The sequence below is a fragment of the Camelus bactrianus genome, chromosome 14, assembly GCF_048773025.1.
Source record: "Camelus bactrianus isolate YW-2024 breed Bactrian camel chromosome 14, ASM4877302v1, whole genome shotgun sequence".
NCBI classification, from domain to species: domain Eukaryota; kingdom Metazoa; phylum Chordata; class Mammalia; order Artiodactyla; family Camelidae; genus Camelus; species Camelus bactrianus.
The window spans coordinates 11,760,442-11,783,631 of NC_133552.1; the positions used below are offsets into that span (position 1 = coordinate 11,760,442).

A 23,190-nucleotide genomic window follows, 5' to 3' on the forward strand; every position below is an offset into this window, starting at 1 on the left:
TATTGCTATTTTTATAATATTTTTAAAAAATTCAGACAAAAGTATAAAACTTTATTTATCAAAAAAATATATATATACAGGGAGTGTGTTTATAACATGCCAAGACTTCTAAGAATGAAATATGTGCGTGCTAGTTCATTTGAATTTCCCTAGGTCCTCCTCTGAAAACTGACGGCTAATCTCCCACCTGAAGGCTGCAGAGAGTCCCTGCCGTTGCTCTAGAAAGCTCTGTCTGCTCGAGCTTATAGTCAGCTGTTAGAATATAGATGTTAGAACAGCTTCTTAGTGGCATTTTATTTATCTGAACACTAATAGCCTTGAATTGGCTTTTAACTTTCCCCATAAAAGCCATTTATTTAGCTGTCCAAGTCCATCACCAACTTCTTTCCCAAGCTCCCTCTTAACCACCTGGCTCACACAGCTCAGCCCTAACCCAGGGCTGCTGCTTCCACCCCAGGAGGTGCTGTGTTTTTTGCTTTTTGTTTTTTTAATTTCTCTTTTTAAAAATATTAAACAGCCTTTCGTGCACTGTAAATTAAAACACAAGTTTAAAGGATTAAACACAGTGTTATCTTAGGACGCATGGATATTACTGGTACCTTTTATCAGGCTATGGGAAGTCATATGAAAACCATCATGCCTCCATTTTTCTCATCTGGGGTTGCAGTTTCTCCTTAGTTTGCAAACCATTTGTGAGAAAGAATGGTTTCGAACTCCTGTTTTTCCTGGAGGGGAAGCAACTGTTTTCTTTTCAGTAAGGAAGGGAGACAGTCAGCATAAACAGGTTGCAGGGAAGTTGAGTGAGAGGAATAGCAGCCAACTCGGATCATCACGGGCAAGAGGAGCAGCGGTCCGAGAGGGACAGGAGGAACGTGCCTCGACCTGCAAGTCCATGAGTGATCGGTCTTCACGCAGCTGGGCTGGGTGGTCTCCACACTGTGGACCAGAAAGCCAAGAACCAAAGAGGTTGACTTCTCCAAAGTCCGGCATTCAGAAGTGGCTGAAGGAGGACCGGCACTCATGGCTCATAGAACAGTTCCCCGGATTGTTTTCCCACCATATCACAGGAGGATGGAAGATTCCCAGGACCCTTTTCAGGTCCTCCACTAGGAAGCAACGGAGCAGAGTTAGCGGCTGCTACTGAGTCCCACTCACAAGGAGAAAGAAGTCAAATTCTTACCAAAAAGGAGCACCTCCTCTCAGCATGAAATGGAACAGCTTCAGCTGTTCATCCTGGAGTCCCTTCCTTTGCCGCCTGCAGGCATGTTTCAAGTGTCAATTGTCGAACAGTCTGTGGTCAAGATTATTTATTTTTCGAGTGTCAACCACATGCTTTTATTCCTGAGACCTCACACAGACCGTGTCTGACATCATGTTGGCCGTGATCTTTCTTAATTCAGCTGTTGGGATTCCCACATAAATCACCCTGATGTCAAAGTCTCCACGGATCCTGAAATCTTGCTTATGAAATTCGCTTTAGTCAGCAGGATTGAAAATGTACATGTGTATCTTCTGATTGACGGGTTTTGGTGCAGTAACAATTTTAAATGAATGGAGAGTTTAAGCATAAGGTGACATCTTGTCTTCTTTTCCTACAGTGGTTTGATCTTGTTTTTTTAATGAAGAAATTTATCATTGCAACTGAGGGATACTGATCTATAACATAGTCTAAATATTTCTTACGTGTCTCTCTCTTTACAGAATCTCACTATACATCATTAAAGAAAGTATTCTAAAAATGTTCACCTTTCCAGGTAGTTAATCATTTTCAGGAAGAGTACTACATGATAGAACATGCACAGATTTTACAGTCTTAGGGGCTTACATTTGAACCCTGCTTCTACTGCATATGAGCTTTGTGACCTTGAGACAATTAATCTCCTAATGTTCAATTTAATTTTGTTTGTAAACAGCAGATAAAACTAACGACCTTGCAAGGCTGTTGGGAGCACTGTAGGCAATAGAACAAAGATGCTAGAGACAGATTCGATGTGACCTGCAGAGGCAGACACTCAATGAAAGTAACTATCACATCATAATATTATTCCTGCATTAACTTTAATGTCAGTTGGTGTGTTCTCACAAGATGAGCTTTAGAACCATAATGATTGCTTTGGATTAGAAACCCTGGAAGCAGTATCAGGCTTAGCCTTACATCTCCACACATTTTTCACGACCTCCCACATGCCAGGCACCACGCTTCTCGTTGGAGTTTGTGGATGAACAATACTTGATTTCTGCCTTTGGGGAGGCCTCTGTCTAATGAGGGAGGTGATGGAGTGAATGAGGCATTTGGACACAGCGTGAAAAGTACAACGTGAGAAGCATGGAGAGGCAGGACTTGCTTGACAGCTGCCAACCAGGGGGAGGTTATATGTGAAAATGGAAAGACACAAACTTTGCAGGACCTTGGAACTCTCAGATAATGAATTTTTGGAACGTGCTTATTGCTCCCTGGAGAGCAGACCCGCCCACAACACTGAGAAATACTGCAGCCAGTTGGTAAAGAGGCCAGACTCTGTTAAGAGTAAGAAATATTTCAAAGATTTTAACAAGGGAGGGAGGGGGGAGACACTTTCTGCTCTGTAATTAAGACTTTTCTTAAATCTAATATTTTGAGGTTATGTTTAATGGAGGTATGTTGTACAGATTAATTCTTGCTTAGCATTAATAGTTTATTACAAAACTATTACATAAGTACCAAACAGAAGTACATTAACCAAATGGCAGTAGGCTTATCTTCCTCACCAAACCCACCGCCTCTCCCTTGAGGTCACGGAAGTCCAGTGTGGCTTTTCTACACACACAGTTACGTGCATACATTTCCTCTTTACTTTGGTTAGAAGTCATTCTTGGTACATGTGCTAGTGCTTGAGGCAGACGGTCTGACTTCCTTTCCACCTACTGGTTATCCTTGAACTCCTGGACTTCGGCGTCCTCATCTGCAAACTGGAGATGACAACAGTACCTACCTCAAAGGGTTATTAGTGCTTAAGCAGTTTAGGCACACTGAAAATGCTCAATAAATATTTGTTACACCACTTGATCGAATTATGCATGTTATCATAACAATATATCATGAAGAACTTTTTGTGTCAGTATATATAAACTAACTCTTTTTAAGGGTTACGTAGTATTCAGTGTGGCTGTAACATATTTAACAATCCCTTATTGAAGAGTATTTAGGGTGTTTTCAGATCTTTTTCTATGATACACATGGGGTAGTAAATATCATTTTTCACATACGCAAGGTATCATTTATTTCCCTGGTACTTGCCATATATATTCACTTTCAGATGCCATAAAGAATACTATTTAGGAAATCATAAATTTTAATCCATTGAGTTTGAGAAATCAGTTAGTGACTCATGACCAGTTTTTCCTTCCCCTCCCTTGTTTATGTAATATGACATTGTACAGGATAGAAAAAAAAATTAAAAGAGTTTTAAAAGCACTCTCCTAGAGGAGGGTTCTCAACAATATGTGTTAAATAGAGAATATTCAGCAAGCCTGCCTTCTTCAAATATTACTGGGTGGTGGAAAACTGATGATTGTGACATTTAAATTTCATTTTAAGCTTGTATTGACCCTGAAAAAGACAAAAGTCAGAGTTTTGAAGTGAAAGTAGATGGATAGTGAAATCTCTGATAATATTATCTTTTTTTGGAGAAAGGCTTATCGCGTATTCTCAGCTGAAATCTTGGGAAGATTCAGTCCTTATAAGCATTTTAGACATGTACTGACTTTTCTTTATTCTTTCTGAGAAAATTATAGTTGGCAAGAAAAAAGAAATGTCAAAATATGCCTGTAAATTGATACATACTCTTAAACTTATATAGTTGAACTTTATTTTTCAGCAAGAATTTTGAAAATGCTTTTTAAAGACTAAATATGTGGTCATTCTTAAGAATGTATGTTTATCTATTTAAAGTATTTCTTGAAAGAAAAGTAGAAAGAGGCCCAGTAAAAATGATTTTAAACTATTTATAGCAGGAATTCTTCTAGTTTTTTTTTTCCTTCCTTGTTTTTCCTATTTACAAAAGTAATCAATGCTACTTATTTTAAAAAAAAGTAAATATATAACAGATTAATGTGTGTAAGAAATGTGTAGCAAAGGAGGTAAAAATTCCTCCTGTAAAAATTTTTTTCTTAGATAAACATCAAGGACCTCCTTGTTGTTTATCACAGGGAGCGGTATTCAATTTCTTATAATAATATATAATGGAAAAGAATCTGAAAAGAAAATATATATATATATGTATGTATGTGTGTGTGTAACTGAATCTCATTGCTGTACACCTGAAACTAACATTGTAAATCAATCACACTTTAGTAAAAAATTTAAAATTTTTAAATAAAAAATTAATTTTTGTACAGAAACATACAAAAATAATACAGCATAATATGTTCTATCTAAAATTAACCAATGTACCATTTTTCATGGTGGCCTCAGGTCAGTTAAAGAAATCAAACACTATACATAAAACATCAAGTCCCCTCTGGCACCATTCAGTTGCCATAGTCCTCCTAAGTAGCAATGATCATAATTTGGATAACTCTCTCTTTCAACTTGCTTGCTTGCTTTTTTTTTTCAAGTCAGCATTGTTTTCAAGATCTGATTATTTTCTGCATTTAGATGGATATTAATTATCCATTTCCCTACTGACATTTTAAGTGTAAATAATGTTGCATTAAACATATTTGTAAGTGTTTCCGAGTATGCACGTACAAAACGTCTCTAGGGTATATACCTAAAGGTTGAATTGATGGGTCATGCTGATGTACAGTCTCAGTTCTACCAGGTGTTGCAAGATCTCTCCAAAGTGACTGAGTCCATTTGCCTTCCTACCAGCAGTGTCTAAGAATGTCTGTTTTCTCCCCATATTGTTGAACTGTTTGGGTTTTGCTCATCTTTTGAGTATTAAATAATGTCTCATGTTAAGATATTTACATATAACAAAATGTTGTTCTCTTCTGAGACTTAAATATTTGCATAATTTTTCAATTTTCCCATTTGCTGTTAGAATTTTTGTTGCAGGTTTATGGTAGTTTTTATTTTGAATACTAACCTCTTGTTTGCGGGGCGGGGATACATACATTAGACAAAAGTTATGTTGTGATTTTTTTTAATATCCTACTAAATTGTTTTGCCTCACTTATCATTTTCTGAGCATTGTAAGATTTTAAAAACCCACTATAATTGTAGATTAATCAATAGTTTCCTGTAATCTTATCAGTTTTTGCCTCATATATTTTAATACAGATTTGAGATTGTCACATAATCTTGGTGGGTAGTTCTTTGGTGTTATGTAGAGTTCTTCTGTATTAATGATTATGCTTCAAATTGTATTTGGACTTTTGTTAATATTGCTACACCACCTTGCTTTTTTCCTATTTGGCATCATATATACTTCTTATATCTTTATATTTTTTTCATATTTTCCTCAGATTTTGTTTACAGCTTTTTTATGTATTTTTGGGGGTTTTTTTAATCCAATTTGTTTTAAATAAGAAAAGTTAAAATTTACATTATTCTAATTATGGCAATATATTGGGGCTTTTTATTTGGGGGTTCTGCGTATGTATTTTTCCTTTACTTTTTTTTTTCTCCACAGCTTCTCGTTATGTCAAGAAGGTTTCTTTATCCTCTGTTACTTTTATTCTCTGCTGGTTTCTGTTCTTTTGGCGCCAATTCATAATTTTAGTTCTCTACTATCTGCCTAACAAAGTTTACTCTCTTGAAAAAGACGAAGACATTGAGTAGTTTAGATACCACTCAACACTGTTGGTAACTTCCTCTCTGTTGTCTCAAGTTTTAATTTCAGCATTAAGTTGAAAATATCGATTATAAGTACTAAGCGTGCAAGCAGCATTTGGGTTTACCAGCAGATTTTGCTGATCGCTCAACAGTTTCTTGCTTCCGCAGTTCTTTCCTTTGACTTCACTTTTTTTCTGCGCTTTTAGCAATTTCTCAGTGTGCATCTATAGGTGAGTAAAGCCTCTTCGTCTTTGATGGCTGAAAATATCTATATTCTGTTCTCACTCTTGAATTATGTTTTCATTTGGTTTCCATGACTCCAGTGTTGGATCATAGTCTGTCTCCAAACGTGAGAGGCCAGCAGAACTGTTCACTTTTGCCTCCACTCACCCCTGTGATGTTCTGTTGTTCTGTTACATTTTTAGTTCACAGAGATGCTAATCTTGTTTTGAGCTTAGTTCTCCCTTTTTTTTAATCAAGTATAATAATGATAAAGGAGAAATCTTCAAAGCTACCAAAAAGAAATGACATATCTTTAATTTTTAATCTCATTGCTGTTAATGAAGCCCAGGAGAGAGTGTAAATCAGAAAGTTGTCTTTAACCAACATCAGTGTCTCCACTAGATTTTTTACCTTAAAAAAAAAAAAAAAGAAAGAAAGATAAAAAAATCAACTTCATAGCTTGGTTTCATTTTATGAATGAACAGTAATTCAACCAGTCCCCTTCTGATGGATTTTGGGCTTGTTTCCAGTTGCGCCCCAGTACAAATGAATTACAATAAACATACTTGTGTGTGAATTTTTGTACACTTGCTAGTATTTCTATATGATAATCCCTACATATTGAATTGCAGGGTAAAAAAAATTATCTTTGTTAAAATCTTGTGACAACCTTTTAATTATGACCCCTTAATTAAGGTTGCCTTAATTAAGGTTAGTTAGCTGAGTTAAGGGCACAGGTTTATCTAGGGATAAATCGTGATCCTTCATTTCCCTGATGTGTGACTTTGGACAAATCTCTTAATCTCCCTAATTCTTAGTTTCCTCATCTGCGAAAACAGGACTAATATAATGCACATTTCATAGGGTGGTTGTGAGGACCAAGTGAAACGCTGAATTCAAAACAATTAGTGTGGTATCTACTCAGTTGCTTAAGACATTGAAATGAGCTACAATGACTTGCAGATTGTTGAGACCTGGTGCTGATGCATAGGCGAGGCCAAGGGCTCTACGGGAAATCTCTGTACCTTCTGCCCAATCTTGCTGTGAACTGAGAAGTACTCTAAAAAAAATACAGTCTATTAAAAAATAAGAAAGGAAAAGAGAAAACACTGGTGTCTAGGGGCACCCACTGGAAATTCTGATTCAGTAAATTGGAGGTAAAACAGAGCATCTCTATCTTTAACTCTCCTTGGATGGTTCTAATGCACTTCCTGGAGGCAAAGGATTTTAAAAGCGAAAGAAAAAGGCCCCTTGTGTGTGAGTTCCTTGTGGCTGGCTCCCTCGCCCCGTGGACTTCCTCCGGTTTCCAAGGGCAGCCCTACCCAGTCGTTTTTCTGCACAGACAAGCACTTACCCTGCCTTCTCACTCCCACTGCCTGCTGCTGAGGACTGTTGTCTTCTGACTCACCCCCGACAAAAACACATTATTCTTTTGCTCTGACAAACCAGTAATCCTATTTTACACGATGTTCATTCAGTCCACAAACCTTAATTGAGCACCTACGGCCAGGCATTGATGACACTAAGTGTTGGAAGAATGTCAGTGAGGAAAGGGGGCTGAATTCCTTCCCTTAGAGGCTCCCAGACGGTGGGGATACAAGCCTGGGGTGGCTGTGCGGGGAGTGAGGGCTCTGATGGGGATGGCAGGGTGCTCCTCAGCTCAAGTGACTTCTAGACTGCAACCTGAAAGGAGCAGGAGTAAACCCCGTGAGGAGGAGGGAGGGAGTGTTCAAAGCACCAGCAGCGGTACGACAAAGGCTGGGAGAACCGCATTTCAGACTTTCAAGGCACTGGGTTACTGAGTAGAAAGGAGGCCAAAAGGAGGGCAAACTGAGACCAGATGCTGCACGTCTTACGAACCATTTTAAGAATTCTGTGAGCAATCCTAAGAGCACTGAAACACTGCAGGGCTTTCAGCAGATCACCCTGATGGGATTTGCCTTGGGAGATGGCCTCTTTGGTCAAAAGCCTGGCGGCAGCTAAGTGGCTGTCGGGGGAGTTCAGTGTCAGGTGATGGTGGCCGCACCTGCACCTAGGACGGCGGCAAAGAGATGGAAATCAGGGGGTGGGAAGTGGTGCTGGCTCATCGCCTCCGTTTGGGAGTTTACCCTGAGGTGCCCAAGACACAGGGCTGTGTCGGCAGCCAGTCATCAAGGTGCAAAGCTCAGAAGAGAGCTCCGGTTGCAAATCATTTAGGGAGGCTCCTTGGCCTTAATTTCAGCACCGAGCCCAAAGACAGCATACAAGTTTTGGGTTTTTTTTTTTTTTTTTCCCTTTATTTCATGCAGTTCTAAGCAAACACCTTAGTGAGGGCTACAAAGCTTCCTTGTCTGATGGGCCAGATACACGTGAGTAAATAAGATTTGGCTCCAGGTAGCAATTACCACTGGCACCTCCTCCTTTCATCTCGCGAGACACAAAGTAATTGTAAACATCAATCTAGACACCGCAGACTCAGCAAAAAAGGGGGAAAAAAAAAGAAAGTTCGCTTTTTCCCTGCGGAGAAGAACTTAAAACATTTTCCCTTTGTCTTCATTGCAGGTGTGCGCGTTGCATGGCCTTCTAAGCTTCTTTTTTCTTTTTCTTGCTTTTTCTATGTGTAAGAAACAGGCGTGATCCTATCTGTGCTGTTGGTAGTATCCCCAACCTTGAAAGGCGTCTTAGTATTTAATGAACCAAAAGAGACTCTTCTATAGTCAATGCCTTGAGCTGTGCCCTTGACTTAAAAGCGTTAATACCACAAAGGATACAGACAGTAGAGTTTGGCTTCCCTTAGTAATTTCACACTGTTTCACTTGCCAACTTAAAACCTCCCTTGCCCTGCTCACACACCACTTGGATACAACTTACCTTTTCTCTGCAGAGGGAATAAACGTTTTGCAGTGTCATCTGTGGATGGTGGAGTCATGACAAATGGCTGTTTTATGGTATTTTTTGGGTGTAGGCTGTCGGATACGTGGCTTTATTTGAACACTCTCTCCATTCCACATAGTAACATCAGCCACTGACTCTTTTCTCTATTAAGACTGTGAACTTAACAAGGCATAGTGTGTATTTAAGATCTGATTACAAAATAGGGTTTTTTTCTGATTTAAGTTGTAATGTGGATATTTACAAAACTGTTAGACAAAGATCTACAGTTTACTTAACTTTTAAGAGAAACCAATCTCCTAGACAAAAACAAATAACCATCTTACCAAAGAGAGGTGAGCTAAAAGCTTACTCATAAGTGATAATAATTTTCCAGAACAATCAGTTCTTCTGGATTTCACATAAGTATCTTTCAGTTGTTGACAGTTCCCATTCATTTACCCTTTTCTCCCTCTCACACATTAAAATGGTCCAGGGACCTCTTGCCAATTATCTTAGGTGATTATCTGTAAATCAACTCACTGCTTTGTGAGATTTTGCAAGTCATTCATATTACATAAGATTCTGTCCAAATGGTAACAATTATAAATAAATCTCAAGTATTAGAGACTATGACAGGGCGTTGAGAAATTGAAATAACAATAGTTATTCTCATAAAGCCACCCTGAAGAGATACAGAAGTGTTAACGCCTTGCCATTTCTTTGTATTCATGGCGTAAGAAACTAGGCAGTTAACAAGAATTATTTTTCTTATAAAAACTACTGAACTATTTTTTAATTTCATCATCATTAATCACTTTATACCTTCATTGCAAGGACTGCAGTTGGTTAATAGACTAATTTGCCTGTCATCACGAATAGAGGACAGAGAGGGAGAGAAATTACATTGATAACTTAAATCTACTGATATTCAAAAAGCAATTTTAAGGAAATAAACATCTTTTCCAATGCCTTCTATTAGGAGCAGTAGAAAAATTGAGAGAGTTAGGGTTGAAACCCTTTTTCCATTCCCCCTTTTTCTTTCTACTGGAGATGAAAAGGTACTACATGACGGCAATATGTTTGCCTCATTCACAGAAATCTTATTCTGTATTGCATTGTCACATGGGCCATGACCTTTCACCCTTCTCTCTCCCCTTCCTCTCTCTCTCTTTCTCTGACACACACACACACACACACACGCACAAAACACATATGACAGACACATAATAAATGTCCTCCATGTGGTCACTAGTATCATCACTCTTCACTCTTAATGACAACTGGGATAAAAGTTTTCAGAATACTACACAGAACTCTTTTTTTTTTCCTTATATGAACTGCACATTAAGCTATAACATAAAAACCCAATCTACAGTTGATGGAATGAGTCTGAACAAACCCATGCAGAACAAAGTGTTGCCTCTGTGTAGCCCATCCGGTGTTTAGCAGTTGTGCTGACTCACATGGCTTTATTCTGCTCCACCTCTAGTGTGTATCTGGGAGGAGCAGGGAGATGGGAAGGTGGGAAGCGTCATTATTAAGTAGGAGGCCCCCTTCCTGCATTTCACGGGTCTCCCCCATGACTCACATCTAATCTGTGCATGACGTGGTTTGCCAGGAATGTGCAGAGGCTCAGATCACTTGCTGGGTGCAGACGGTCAGGCCCCTGTAATCACTATAAGCACCTTTTAAAAGCCATGCAGATGTGCTTGGTATGGCCGTCTGGTCAAAAGCTTCAGGGTTCCGTCTTCACCTTTGCCCCCTACTCAGGTGTGAGAAATGTAAGGAATGTATTGGCTTGTATCTGAGGCCCACCTTGGCCGAGGTGAATACGGTAACACCTTCATCTGTACACGGACACCCACATGCCTGAGCGCCATCTGAGCTGAAAGGGTGGGAAGGAGGTAAAAGCATGTTGTAGGCAGATTTATCGCCCCCGAACCCAAATATGCAGGCAAAACTTCCAAGGTTGGTTTTGCATCACTCAAGACTTCAGGGAGTTACATGCTTTTTATCATGCTCCCCCTATGAAGAAACAGAGAAAACACAATTTTCCAGTTTTGACGAAGGTAATTTATTGGGGGGGCAGGAAAATCAAGAGTCCTTACTCAGCTTGAGCAGCACACAGAATGGGCTTCCTCTGGTTGTGAGCCATGGTTGTAGGGCTTTGTTTGATCTTTGTGTTTGGTAACTCAGTTAGCTGCTCTGACACGTGATAGTCATCTCTTGCGTGGCCTTGTGTTTGAAGGGACATTGTCCATGTGAGTTGCACGACCTTTTAGATTCAGTCCTTTGGAGTCTCGTGAAACCAGACACAGGCGACTAAAATGGCTTCAATCGAGGGGCTATTTGCCTTGTTATGTGAATATACTCAATTAATTAATTAATTAATTAATTATTTTATTGTGTCACTTTATTTTTTTGAACATTTTTTATTGACTTATAATCATTTTACAATGTTGTGTCAAATTCCAGTGTAGAGCACAATTTTTCAGTTATACATGAACATACATATATTCATTGTCACATTTTTTTCTCTGTGAGCTACCATAAGATCTTGTATATATTTCCCTGTGCTATACAGTATAATCTTGTTTATCTATTCTACAATTTTGAAATCCCAGTCTATCCCTTCCCACCCCCCGCCCCCTTGGCAACCACAAGTTTGTATTCTATGTCTATGAGTCTATTTCTGTTTTGTATTTTATGCTTTGTTTGTTTTAGATTCTACATATAAGCCATCTCATATGGTATTTTTCTTTCTCTTTCCGGCTTACTTCACTTAGAATGACATTCTCCAGGAGCATCCATGTTGCTGCAAATGGCGTTATGTTGTCGTTAATGGTTGCTTATAACATAACCTCACGATGGGCAAATTGTATACCCTATATACTGTTTCTGCAACTTTCTGTGAGCCTAAAAACATTCCAGAATAAATTTGGGATTTTTTTTTTAAGTAAGCTCACAAATTATTTCTTGGTTTTCTTCATTAGTCAGCTAACTGCTATCTCTCAGACTCCTGGCAGCTATCTCGCAAGGTGAACTGTTGGTCACGAGTGGCATCGGGCAGGGAATGGATGGTTAGATCAGTTCATCACCAGCACTGAAGAATAATAATACAAGGTCTCCAAAGCATGTGTCCTACTTTAATGACCTGAGTTGCATGATTTTCATACATGTTTAAGACAAATGTAAACCCTTGGGTATGAGATGATTTCTCTAGTGGAATGTCAGTTGGTAAAGGGCACCCCCAAAACTGCAGAGGTAACTATAATCATGTCCTGGTCTCCCTAAATTCTTCGCTACACATAATCATATGTGTTCAGTCTAGTTATGGCAATAGGCACTAACTCTCTAGGGGCTATAACAGACCCAAATCCACTGGACTAATGAACTAGAAGATGTCATTATGCAGATAGTCTTCAGAGTGATGGCTCAGTAGAAGACAGTAAAATGAGCATAAAACTTCAGCCCTAGGATCTTACTTCATTTTGGTGCTGGTTTTCCTGCTAAACTTTTAGGAAGTACATTTAGAAGCCATTTATAATCCCACATACAAGGGACAGAGTAACTCATATGCCTTAGATAAGAATGTTCCATTAGACACTTCACCATATGTATTTTTGTTTTTCAGCAGAGGCATTTTGATCTGAAAACTATAAATCTAGAGCCTAAAGAGACGTCGTCTTGCTAAAAGGAAAAAAAGATGATGATACAGGGAAATCGATAAGATGAAGCTAACTCTTCTTTGGAATCACATCCTTAGGGTTTGATGTGACAAATTAAAAGTAACAGAAATGCTTCCTCTTTCCTTCTTAACAGAACCCATCTTCTACTTCGGCGAAGTGCAGTATTCTGTGGATGAGGGTGCGGGCTATGTGGAAGTGCGGGTGTGGAGAACGGGCACTGACCTGTCCAAGGCTTCTAGTGTCACCGTGAGATCTCGGAAAACAGATCCGCCTTCTGCCGATGGTGAGTGGTTTCCTACAACAATTCTTTTGATTATTCTACAATTTTCAACTTACCGTGATAAATACCTTAAAGCCAAAACACTTCACTTCTATTCAAACAGTGTGATTGAATATATTTTTTTCTGAAATTATTACTATATAGAAGGTAAATCTAGGCTCTATTTACCACTGTGAGAGAATACATCTAAGGATCACGAATCGGCAGCTAAGTTATAAGCATGTAAGTCAAAGACTCTAAATTCTAATGCCTACATTTGCATGAGTTGACTCTCTACACTTGGGAAATGTAACATCGTGGACTATTATGACGTCATATGCATAACAAGAGTAATCACTGGCCACCTGCACACAAATCTAGTGACATGTAAGTACCTCTCAGTACTATGCCTCTCCAGTTTGGCTCCTTCCTCATTTTAAACAAATGTCCTCACACATGCTTCAGAATCAAATAATTTTTCTACACTTTGTTGTACAATCTATCCTCGCCGGCATACGCTTGCCTTTTATTTTGGAATCTACAAAGGTAAAAGGTTGATTGTAAAGTTTAGGACAGCATAGGATTAGAAATTTCCCCTTTTTCCCCCATCTAAATGACCAAAAATACAAACTATCTCTTTCTCATGTACACACACACAGGTACACACACACATGAACATCATACGCACATCACACATTCACCACACGAAGCAAGCAGGGGCCACCCCATCTTAAAAGTCACCCTTAAGTTTAATATTGGGGGACCAGCACAGTGCTTTGTACGTAGTCGGTGTCCAATAAACATTTGTTTAGCCAAATTGGTCATTTCTTTAGAGAAAATTCAAATCAAAGAAAGAGATGAAAATAAAGGTGAAGAAGCAGAGGAAAAGAAAAATGCAAAAACAGCCACAATGAGATTCAGAGATTTTAAAAAATGAATTAAAGACGCATACTCAAATATGGTTGCATATTCTAAAGTAAATAAATGTAAGAGCTGAAAAGCAGAAAATATGAAAACGAAGGAGTGATATTGAACTACCCCCTCTACTCCCAGTCTTTCTGGATGTATTGCCTACAGATTAAGTTTTCTTTCTTAACGTCTTTAGGCATAAATGGAGCTGTCACCACTAGTTTGCACCCCACAGCCTGAAAAAATAATAAGTCAAAAAACCAAATATGTCTTTGATAACCAAGGATTGCTCAATTTGCCTGGGGCAATGAACATGTGGGATAAAAGCTTACGTCCGAAATGCGTTGCTTTAACCAGGAGGCAATCACACACTTAAATAAGATGTTCTGTAGTAGCTTCTAAAAATAAATATATTTAACCAATAGCAACAAAACTTAAATATATATATTTCATATATAATTTATGATAATCAAATATTTGATTGGTGTGCTGACGATTTGAGCTCTACTTGAGAATTCCAAGATAAAGATGGAGAACCTGGAAGACAGAAAGCTAAAATAAAAAGCTAAGATAACTCATTAGCCTTAGATAAAACAGTTCAGCATCTGATCTTTGATCTACCGTCTCAATAACCAAGTGTAGATACTAATCTTTTGCATTTCATTCCACATACTTGTCTGTAGTGTTTTGCTAGTCTATATTTTTTAAAAAAGAATTATAAATGTATCTACATAATTTTGTTTAAATTTAGTCAGTCCCCAGCTGAAAAAGTCTTCTGTTACTGTCATAGCTGGAACAGACTACGTGGGAATCAGCCGTAATTTAGATTTTGCACCTGGAGTCAACATGCAGAGTGTTCGTGTTATCGTCCTGGATGATCTTGGACAACCAGTGCTGGAAGGAATTGAGAAATTTGAACTGGTGCTTCGAATGCCTGTGAATGCTACCCTGGGGGATCCCAGCAAAACCACAGTGTCCATAAATGACTCTGTCTCAGATTGTGAGTGCTTTTTAACTTACGGTGATAAGTAAAATGATAAGCTAGAGTTTATATACATGTTAAGTAAAAGGATACACTAGGGTTTATATTTCTGTAGTAGTTTGTGGGGGCCACCATAACAAGGTACTACAGATTGAGAAGTTTCTGGTCCCCCAGTTCTGGAGGCTAGGAGTCCAAGGTCCAGGTGTCAGCAGGAGTGCGTCCTTCTAAGGGATGTGAGGGGAGGACCTGTTGCACCCCTCTCTCTCGGCTTGTCAATGGCCGTCTTTTCCCTGTGTGTGTCTCTGTGTCCAAATTTCCCTTTTATAAAAAGGATGCCAGTCATACTGAATTAGGGCCCACCCTAATGACCTCATTTTTACTTGATTACCTCTGTAAATACCCTATCTTCTTGTAGAGTCACATTCTCAGGTACTGGGGATTAGGACTTCAACTTACGATATTCAGGGGGACACAGTTCAACCCATAATAATACCTTAGCTAACCATGTCTTCCTTCTTCATCCCGAGTATTCTGATAGTTAGACAGCCTCAGAAGAAAACTTTTAGTCTTCCTCTCAAATTAAAAAAAAAAGTGAGTTTGTTATCACTATCTTGTGTGTAAAGATATTGAACCACATAAGGCTGCACAAACTCTTAAGTATTAATGATCTCTTTCCACTCTCAACACAAGACACTTCCTGTCCTCTCCTTACACCCAGACACTCCTGAATTCCCCTAATGATGTGCCAAAAGCACTGTTCTGAGACAACCAGCTGTTGGGTGCATGGCAAGGCTCTCTGACTCATCATCACAAGGGAATTCTGAGTCGCCTTCTACCATGATGATCTTCACATCGCTTGACGGAATCTAACCTATTGTCAATGAGACCAATAGTGAATTGACTTGGCAGAAGTGTCACCTATATATTATATATAATATTGCAGCCATTGTCAACTTTTCCAATGTGGTCCGGATAAACTATGCTTATAATTATGTTCCAAATATTTAGTATTATTCATATCAGGAAATTCTGAAAAACTCATGATTAAGCAGCATACATAGATACAGACATCTTAAAGTCTCTGGTTTTATCTGCTTTTTAGCATTTCATTGCCTCTCCCTACTCCACCAAAGAGGCAGAGCAAAATTTCAAAGAGAAGGAAATCAAAACACTGAGTTAAGTGACTTGCTCAAGGCCAAACCACTGGCAAATGGTCAGATCCATACGTTTATTCTATTTTTTGCAGTGCCTAAGATGCAGTTCAAAGAACGAGTATATACTGGCAATGAAAATGATGGCCAGATAGTCGCAATGATCCACAGGAGTGGAGATACCCAGTACAGGTCTTCAGTGAGATGCTATACACGACAGGGGTCTGCACAAGTGATGATGGACTTTGAAGAACGCCCAAACACTGACATCTCCTCCATCACTTTCCTACCTGGTAAGTTACAGCTTAAGATTTTTATTTGGAATTTGCAGAAGCCACGTTTTGGGTGTGAAATATCTATCAAGAAAATACAAGTTCTTGATTTTTACAAGCTTACAAAATGGTTTTATGTGCACAAAATGATAATAAGGTGAGGCAGATTTTAACAGGTTGAATGAATGTCCTTTTGGTTTCTGTATCAACTTATGGATTAGTTTCCAGTGACGTGCTATGTTACTCAAAACGTATTTAGCAGGTGACGGCATATCAAACGTATAGATTTCACAACACTGGGACAATCTTAATGTTCAATAGGCAGAAATGAAAGGACATAGACACCACATTTTCCATATGTATCCAATGTCTTAAAATACTTAGTCACTTGATACAATAATTGTACAAGCACCATGAACTGTAGTCAACATAACAATGACCAACCAGTACAAAGCTGCTAAATTTGCTTCCTGATCATAACGTTAGAAATGTGTAAACAAAATCAGAATTTGCTCTTTTTCCCTTGTTTTTTTCTAAGGTGAGTGACAGAACTTAAAGACAGACGTTAAAGAAATTCCCCGTACAAATGGGGGCCTCTCATTCCATATGTTCGCACTTTGTCATTCATTCAGCAAATGTTAATGGAAGGCTTATTACGTGCCAGGCACTGTTCTTTGCACTGTTGATATAGCAGGGGCAGAAGAGTGATGTTCCTGCCCTCGTGGTGCTTACCACCTGGTTGCAGGTGCGTCCTGATGGCCCAGGGGACGTGATCGACCCGCTGTCATTATCACTGTTCCAGGTGAGACTGAAAAGCCTTGTATCCTGGAGCTGATGGACGACGTGCTGTATGAGGAGGTAGAGGAGCTCCGTCTGGTTCTTGGCACCCCACAGAGCAACTCTCCTTTTGGCGCTGCAGTTGGTGAACAAAATGAAACCCTGATAAGGATCCGAGATGAGGCTGATAGTAAGAAGGCATTCCTTGTGCTCAGCTGTAATTTGGGAACTGAAATCCATCGGTGTTACAAAGTTTTAGGTGGCTCTGAAAATAACCCCCTCTTTCTGACAAGGCTTTTAAAATGACTGAGAAATAGGAAAAAGACTAAGATAAATGGAGAATGAAACAAACCATTTAAACTGAGAGTTAATGTTGAGGAATACAGTTTATACCTAAATCCCAAACATTCCTACCTCCCCACTCCTCCTCACGTACCTTTGGGTGCAGGTAGTCCTGGGTCAATAATTTCCTCTGTCCCCTCCCTCTTTCAGTGGCCCGCTCCTGTACAATGTTTGGCACATACAGACAGCCCAGAGCATGTGACTCCCGGGGGCTGGTTAATTCCCAAGGAAGGATCTGGGCCACGCATGCTCACTCTCTTGTAACTCACTCACCAGTAATATTGATGGGACAAGGGGAAGCCAGGAGTATAATATAATTAAGCTCCTCCCATATGGAGGGGGAAAAAAAAAACTAGAAAAGGAGAAAAAGCATTCTCCTTACTATTTAATTTATCTGTGTTTCCCACTATTTTAGAGACCATTATTAAATTTGGAGAAACCAAATTTAGCGTCAGGGAACCCAAAGAACCAGGACAGTCGGTGATTATAAGGATTCCAGTGATTCGCCAAGGAGACACTTCGAAGGTTTCCATCGTGAGAGTTCACACCAAGGACGGCTCAGCTGCCTCTGGAGAAGACTATCACCCGGTGTCGGAAGGTATGGGGCCCCAGGGCCTGTGTCCAGAGGGGCCGTGCTCTTACTGTGTGTGTGCCCCGAGCTCTCGAGAGAAAGGAGAGAAATATCCATCCAATTGAAATACAAATACACATACTCCTTTAAATTAATCTCCTTCAGGAAAAAAAAAAGTCAAGGGAATTTATTTCCAGGATTTTCCCTTTTTTGTAGGGTGTATGTGTTAGGACTTAGGGAAATTTTGAGTGAATGTGCTGGATGGCCTTCTGTTTTGATTCTGCTTTCATTTTCAATGGCTTTTACCTTCATGATGGCAATCTGACATTAAATAATAATTTTCCTGGAATAGTCTATTACATTACATGATAGCCAAGATGACTGTCTATTTTAGTTTATAGAACACCAACAATCCAAAGCTTGAAGCTAGAAAACTTTGTGCTTCTGGAGGGCAGTAAAAGGGGGACAAATGTCAACCACAGAACCTCGAATTCTCTGGGCCTTAGAAGCTCGTTGTGAGTGCATTTCACCCGTCCCTCTCCTCCTTCAGACTTTTGGATCATTTCACCTTTTACTTTTATGAATATAAAACAAATCAGTTCTTCTCTCTCATTCCTCACTCTCTCTGAATTATTTACTGGCAGAATAGATATAAACTGATGTCTGAATTAACTCTGTGCACTATTCGGAATTCTGTTCATCCGCTTTGTTTCTGGTTTCCCACCTCTCGCTGCCGAAGGTCTTAGGTTTTGATGATCATAGAGCTCCAGGCATTCATCTTCACCTGCTAATAACTTGAGAACAAAGTTTAGAAAGTGACTGACAGTGATTACTGAATCCATCATATAGGTAATGAGACAATAGGAAAATAACATCTTCTACAAAGGAGCTTGCGTTTTCTTTGCATATATGGTAAAATTTTGATAAACTGCTATAACCCAAAAGGAGAGGAAAAAACTGATCAGCGACTAAATTATAAATTCTAAAATAAGTATTTCTATAATGAGCATGTTTTACATGAGGGAAACACCTTCTAAATATGGATGATATGACCTTTAACAGAAAATGTTGTTTTAGAAATAAAAGAATTCTTTTTGCTAAGACAGAAACAAAAGTATATGCATATAGTAAACTGACAAATGAAGTCAGAAAAACAGTTAGATAATATCTCAACCTGCATCTCCTTTATCCTACAAATGTCTACATGCCATTTATAATTGTTTATAATAAAAATGCAATCGTCTTTTCTGAAATGTATTTAAATTTCTCCTTTTATGGTCCAGATTGAGGCCAGTCCTTTACAATAAAAAAAATTGAATATAGATTAAAAGTTGAAACATTTTTGTGTTAAGAATGTCTGAAGTGGCAGATAAAGGCTATAAAGTGATTCAGAAAACAACTAGCCTGTATCCTGTAAGAAAACAATAATTTAAGCACCTAAATACTTCAGTTTTCAACTTCTTAGAAATTGGGTTTGTATAATTCAGAGGGTTACAAAACTCAGATGCTTAGAGGACTAAGATAAGCCATGAAAATGAGTGAAGCGAGGGCAGTGTGAGGAAGAGATGGAGGGGTGGAAAATGTTCTTCAGCCAGAAAGTCCATTCCCTGCCGAGACAGGCTTGCACCGTCATAGCCAGCTGACTATGCCAGGCAGAAAAGTGCAAAAAAACTAAAAAAAAACTGTATGTTCCTGTGAAGTTCCCTGATGTTTAAGTGTTAGAAACCAACTCTTCATTACAGCATCACGCAGGTCAAACCAAACGAATTGGTGACCCAGAGGAGATCAGCTATTTTCATCCTCTGGAACCAGAACTATAAGCCCTCTCGGGGAGAGAGCAATCTAAGACTTATAAACCCAATGGGCTAAGGCTAATGTGGAAATGGCTATACCCAGAGGCAGAATGGATTTTAAAGATGAGTCTGGCTTACTGACTCAATTTTAAAGAAAAAAATTCATTTCCATAATTGCCAAAAAATAGAAGTAGTAAAAGAAAAATACATTGGAGACACTTTTCTTGTGCTACTTTTTAAAGGATTTATTAACTTAGAATTATAGTGACTGAACTGCCGTTACATCCGAAAGCAGCATGTGTTATCTTCTCCAATTAGAATGATCATGCATTATATTCCTTATTTTCTTTTCTGCGCCAGCTTCTCAAAAGGCATTGTAAAACCAGCAAAATTGTTTATCTAAGTATGATCAGCTGCTTATTCCTGAGTTCAATAAAATCAATTACTTTTTAATGTTTGAAGAATTGTAAAATGAATGGTTAAAAAGGGTTCTCAATATTGGGTTTAATTTTTATGACAATGTAAGAATTATTTTTAGTGAGGAGGGACAGGAGTGAGAGAAAAAAACATCACTAACATTTTTCTAAAAAAAATTTTTTGTAAATTTCCAAGGTTAACAGCAGCAACAAAAAGAAGTCTTTTTAAAATATAATTTGACACGATATTAAAAATGTCAGATATTTTATACCTAGCTTATCTAGGTATATATATGGTGTAAATACTATTGACACTCAATAATACCTGTGATCGTATTCATTTGACTTACGTCTTATTGGTTTAGAACTTCTCGGTGAGGATGTCTGGTTATGTCCAGTATTAAAACTGTTTATTGTCCATTCCATCACTCAGCATTTTTTCAAACTGCGGGTAAAATCAATTCAGTAGCTTTGATTAGAATTTTCCGCTGGATAAAATGGAATGGAATAGAAAATATTGGTGTGCAATGCATACAGGAAGAGTAGGAACGTTTTTAAAACTTTTTATTCCATTTTATTCACACCCACACGCACACATATACACATAAATATACTGGGCCACAGTGTACAATGTATTTCCCATTGCCGGTCATTGTCGAAGAAGATTAACAAAAACTTCCCATATTCGTGTGTGAAAGATTTCAATCTGTGATCTTGCTTTTGTAGAAATTGAGTTTAAGGAGGGGGACACCCAGCACATTGTTGAAATTGAAATAATCTCCGATGGGGTGAGAGAGATGAGAGAGGCCTTCACTGTGCACCTAAAACCCGATGAAAATATGATTGCAGAGACACAGGTGAGTAATAAAATGTGAATATGAATTTGTGGCCAGCTTTTTATCAGGGAAAATGCATATGAGCATCACATAATGTAATCGATTGACTTTATACAAGCATTATGGAAAGGAGGTGCCCATAATCCCTTCTCATCTTGTAAAGAAAGTTTGTTTCCACTAGGAAACAAGAATCAAAAAATTCTTGTCTCTCTCCTGAAAAATCGTGCTTGTGAAACTTAAGGAGGAGAGTCTCTGAGTCCCACAGCCCACTCACCCTTCCCATTTCAGTCAGTAACAACCAAATCTGGAATTAACCTCCATCATCTCAGTACAAAGATGAGACTATTAATTCAGTTGCCACATCTCATTAAAACAGATATTTTAACCCATAAAACATTTTGCCAACCCTCAAAATTTCCACCTGCTCATTGTAGCTTTGTTAAATCGATGTCCAGGGCTTCAGTGATCCAAATGTTACAGTGCCATTTTCTGTGTTCATTTAATATTTTTTGTATCATCAGCCAGACTTTCTTCAAGATAAACATAATTTCCATAGAAGTTTGACCCTTAAACCTAATTTTTAAAACTAAGTGATTCAAGGGACAGACCAATGTTTATAATATCTGTGCTCACATTTACTCTATTTCTTTTATTACTTGTTCCACTATTAGCAGGAGATCAAATTGGGCAGATTTTTTTCCCTTAAGTACAGGTCATTTTATTACTTTGTAATCTTTACTACTTGATGGTACTTCGAGTGCCTTGAAGTTTTTTGTCCAAGTCCTATTTAAAATTCAAGAAGTAGGGGCAGAAAATCTTTTTCAAATGTATTTTTAGGTCCTGATCATATAAGAAATGAGTCTTTTATTTATACGGTGCACTGTATTAAACTCTCTCGAGTAAGAAATACACAGATTCATACAAATCACTTCAAGTGATCAAAGCTTCCTTTGACAAGACACACATAAACATAGGCTTGGAAACTGTGATGTGTCATCGGATATTGGAAGATTATTCAGGAGCTAAGGGAAATGTATCAGCAAGGTGTTCTTGTCACCTTACCAGCAATAGATGCTCATAGGTTCCTCCTCTGCCTGTGACTCAGCTCCTCCCTCTGCCTGTGACTCAGCTCCTCCCTCTCCCTGTGCCTCTGGCCCCTGCCCATCTACAGCTTCGCTTTTCACTGAATCCACTTCCGCAGGCTCCATGTGGTCCCACGACCTCTAGGATCTGCTTTCTCGCAGAGTGTCTTTCGGCCTTCTTCCCACCATTAACTAATTGACTTTTTCAGGGGCCCTCCACTTTGTCCAAGACAGACTTAGCAACTTTCATCACAATTTGGAGGAAAAAATTAAAGCCCAAATACCTTGTGAGCCACTGGCCAATCCAGGATGCCCTGGGCTCAGGTACCCTCCCCTGTACCATGAGATATGACCCAGGTGCCGGGGTCACAGGGAGCCAGGCACATAGGGCCTGTCACACCACGGGGCCTCTGGGTGTGACCATTTTTATTATAACGATGCCATGGACTTGCCAAGCATTGTGAGTACTGGCTGCACAATTGAAGCACCGAGAGTCTAATATTTCAGTCATCACAGATCGTTACCTTTTCCTTCCAGATGACCAAAGCCATTGTGTATATAGAAGAAATAAACAGCATGGCAGATGTCACTTTTCCTTCGGTCCCTCAAATTGTGTCCTTACTGATGTATGATGACACCTCCAGAGCCAAGGAGAGTGCTGGACCCGTGGCTGGTTATCCTGTCATCTGCATCACAGTGAGTAGGAAGTTGAGGAAAGGCATAAAATAATTACTTAAAATTAATATATTGTAAACATTAACCAATATAGTAGAGGCTTCATCATGATAAAACAAAAGTGGAAAAATACTGCAGGATTTAATCTTCGAAGTTTGGAAAGGAAAATAGAACATTAATCCAGTTGAGCTGCCATTTTTCTTCCTTCATCCAACAGAGGCTTGAGAACTGCTGTGCATATAGTATGTTGTCTCATACTGTCTCAGGGTCTGTCACTGAGACAGAAGTAAATAAGATATGAACTCTGCGTGCAAAGAATTTAAAAATAAGGAAGAGAAATATGTATTAGAATGAGTCACTCTATTATAGGGTGCAATGTGATCATCAGCATGAAAATGATACAGACCAGGAGACAGAGTGGCAGCTCCCCCTGCGAAGGAAGGCTTGCGAAGGTCATGGGGACTGTCAATAGTTTGAGTCACATAAGGAAGAGTCACCCCAGGAAGAAGTGGTTCCTGCGCTGGCTGCACCTAGAGGAAGAGCATAAAAATGGCATATTATCATTACTTTTTAAGTTGCCTTCTCTTGGCTGTAAATTATAAG

The 23,190-nt window shown here is 38.8% G+C and overlaps 1 protein-coding gene across 1 annotated transcript in view; it reads left to right on the forward strand.

Moving 5' to 3' along the window:
* Positions 1-23,190, forward strand: part of FREM2 (FRAS1 related extracellular matrix 2) — a 137,023-nt gene that overhangs the window by 90,871 nt on the left and 22,962 nt on the right. Inside the window, exons 7-13 of the mRNA XM_074378091.1 lie at positions 12,656-12,805; positions 14,481-14,690; positions 15,919-16,116; positions 16,898-17,062; positions 17,630-17,812; positions 20,721-20,851; positions 22,450-22,608. Coding sequence (XP_074234192.1) covers positions 12,656-12,805; positions 14,481-14,690; positions 15,919-16,116; positions 16,898-17,062; positions 17,630-17,812; positions 20,721-20,851; positions 22,450-22,608 — 1,196 coding nt within the window. The remainder of the gene's footprint in view (positions 1-12,655; positions 12,806-14,480; positions 14,691-15,918; positions 16,117-16,897; positions 17,063-17,629; positions 17,813-20,720; positions 20,852-22,449; positions 22,609-23,190) is intronic.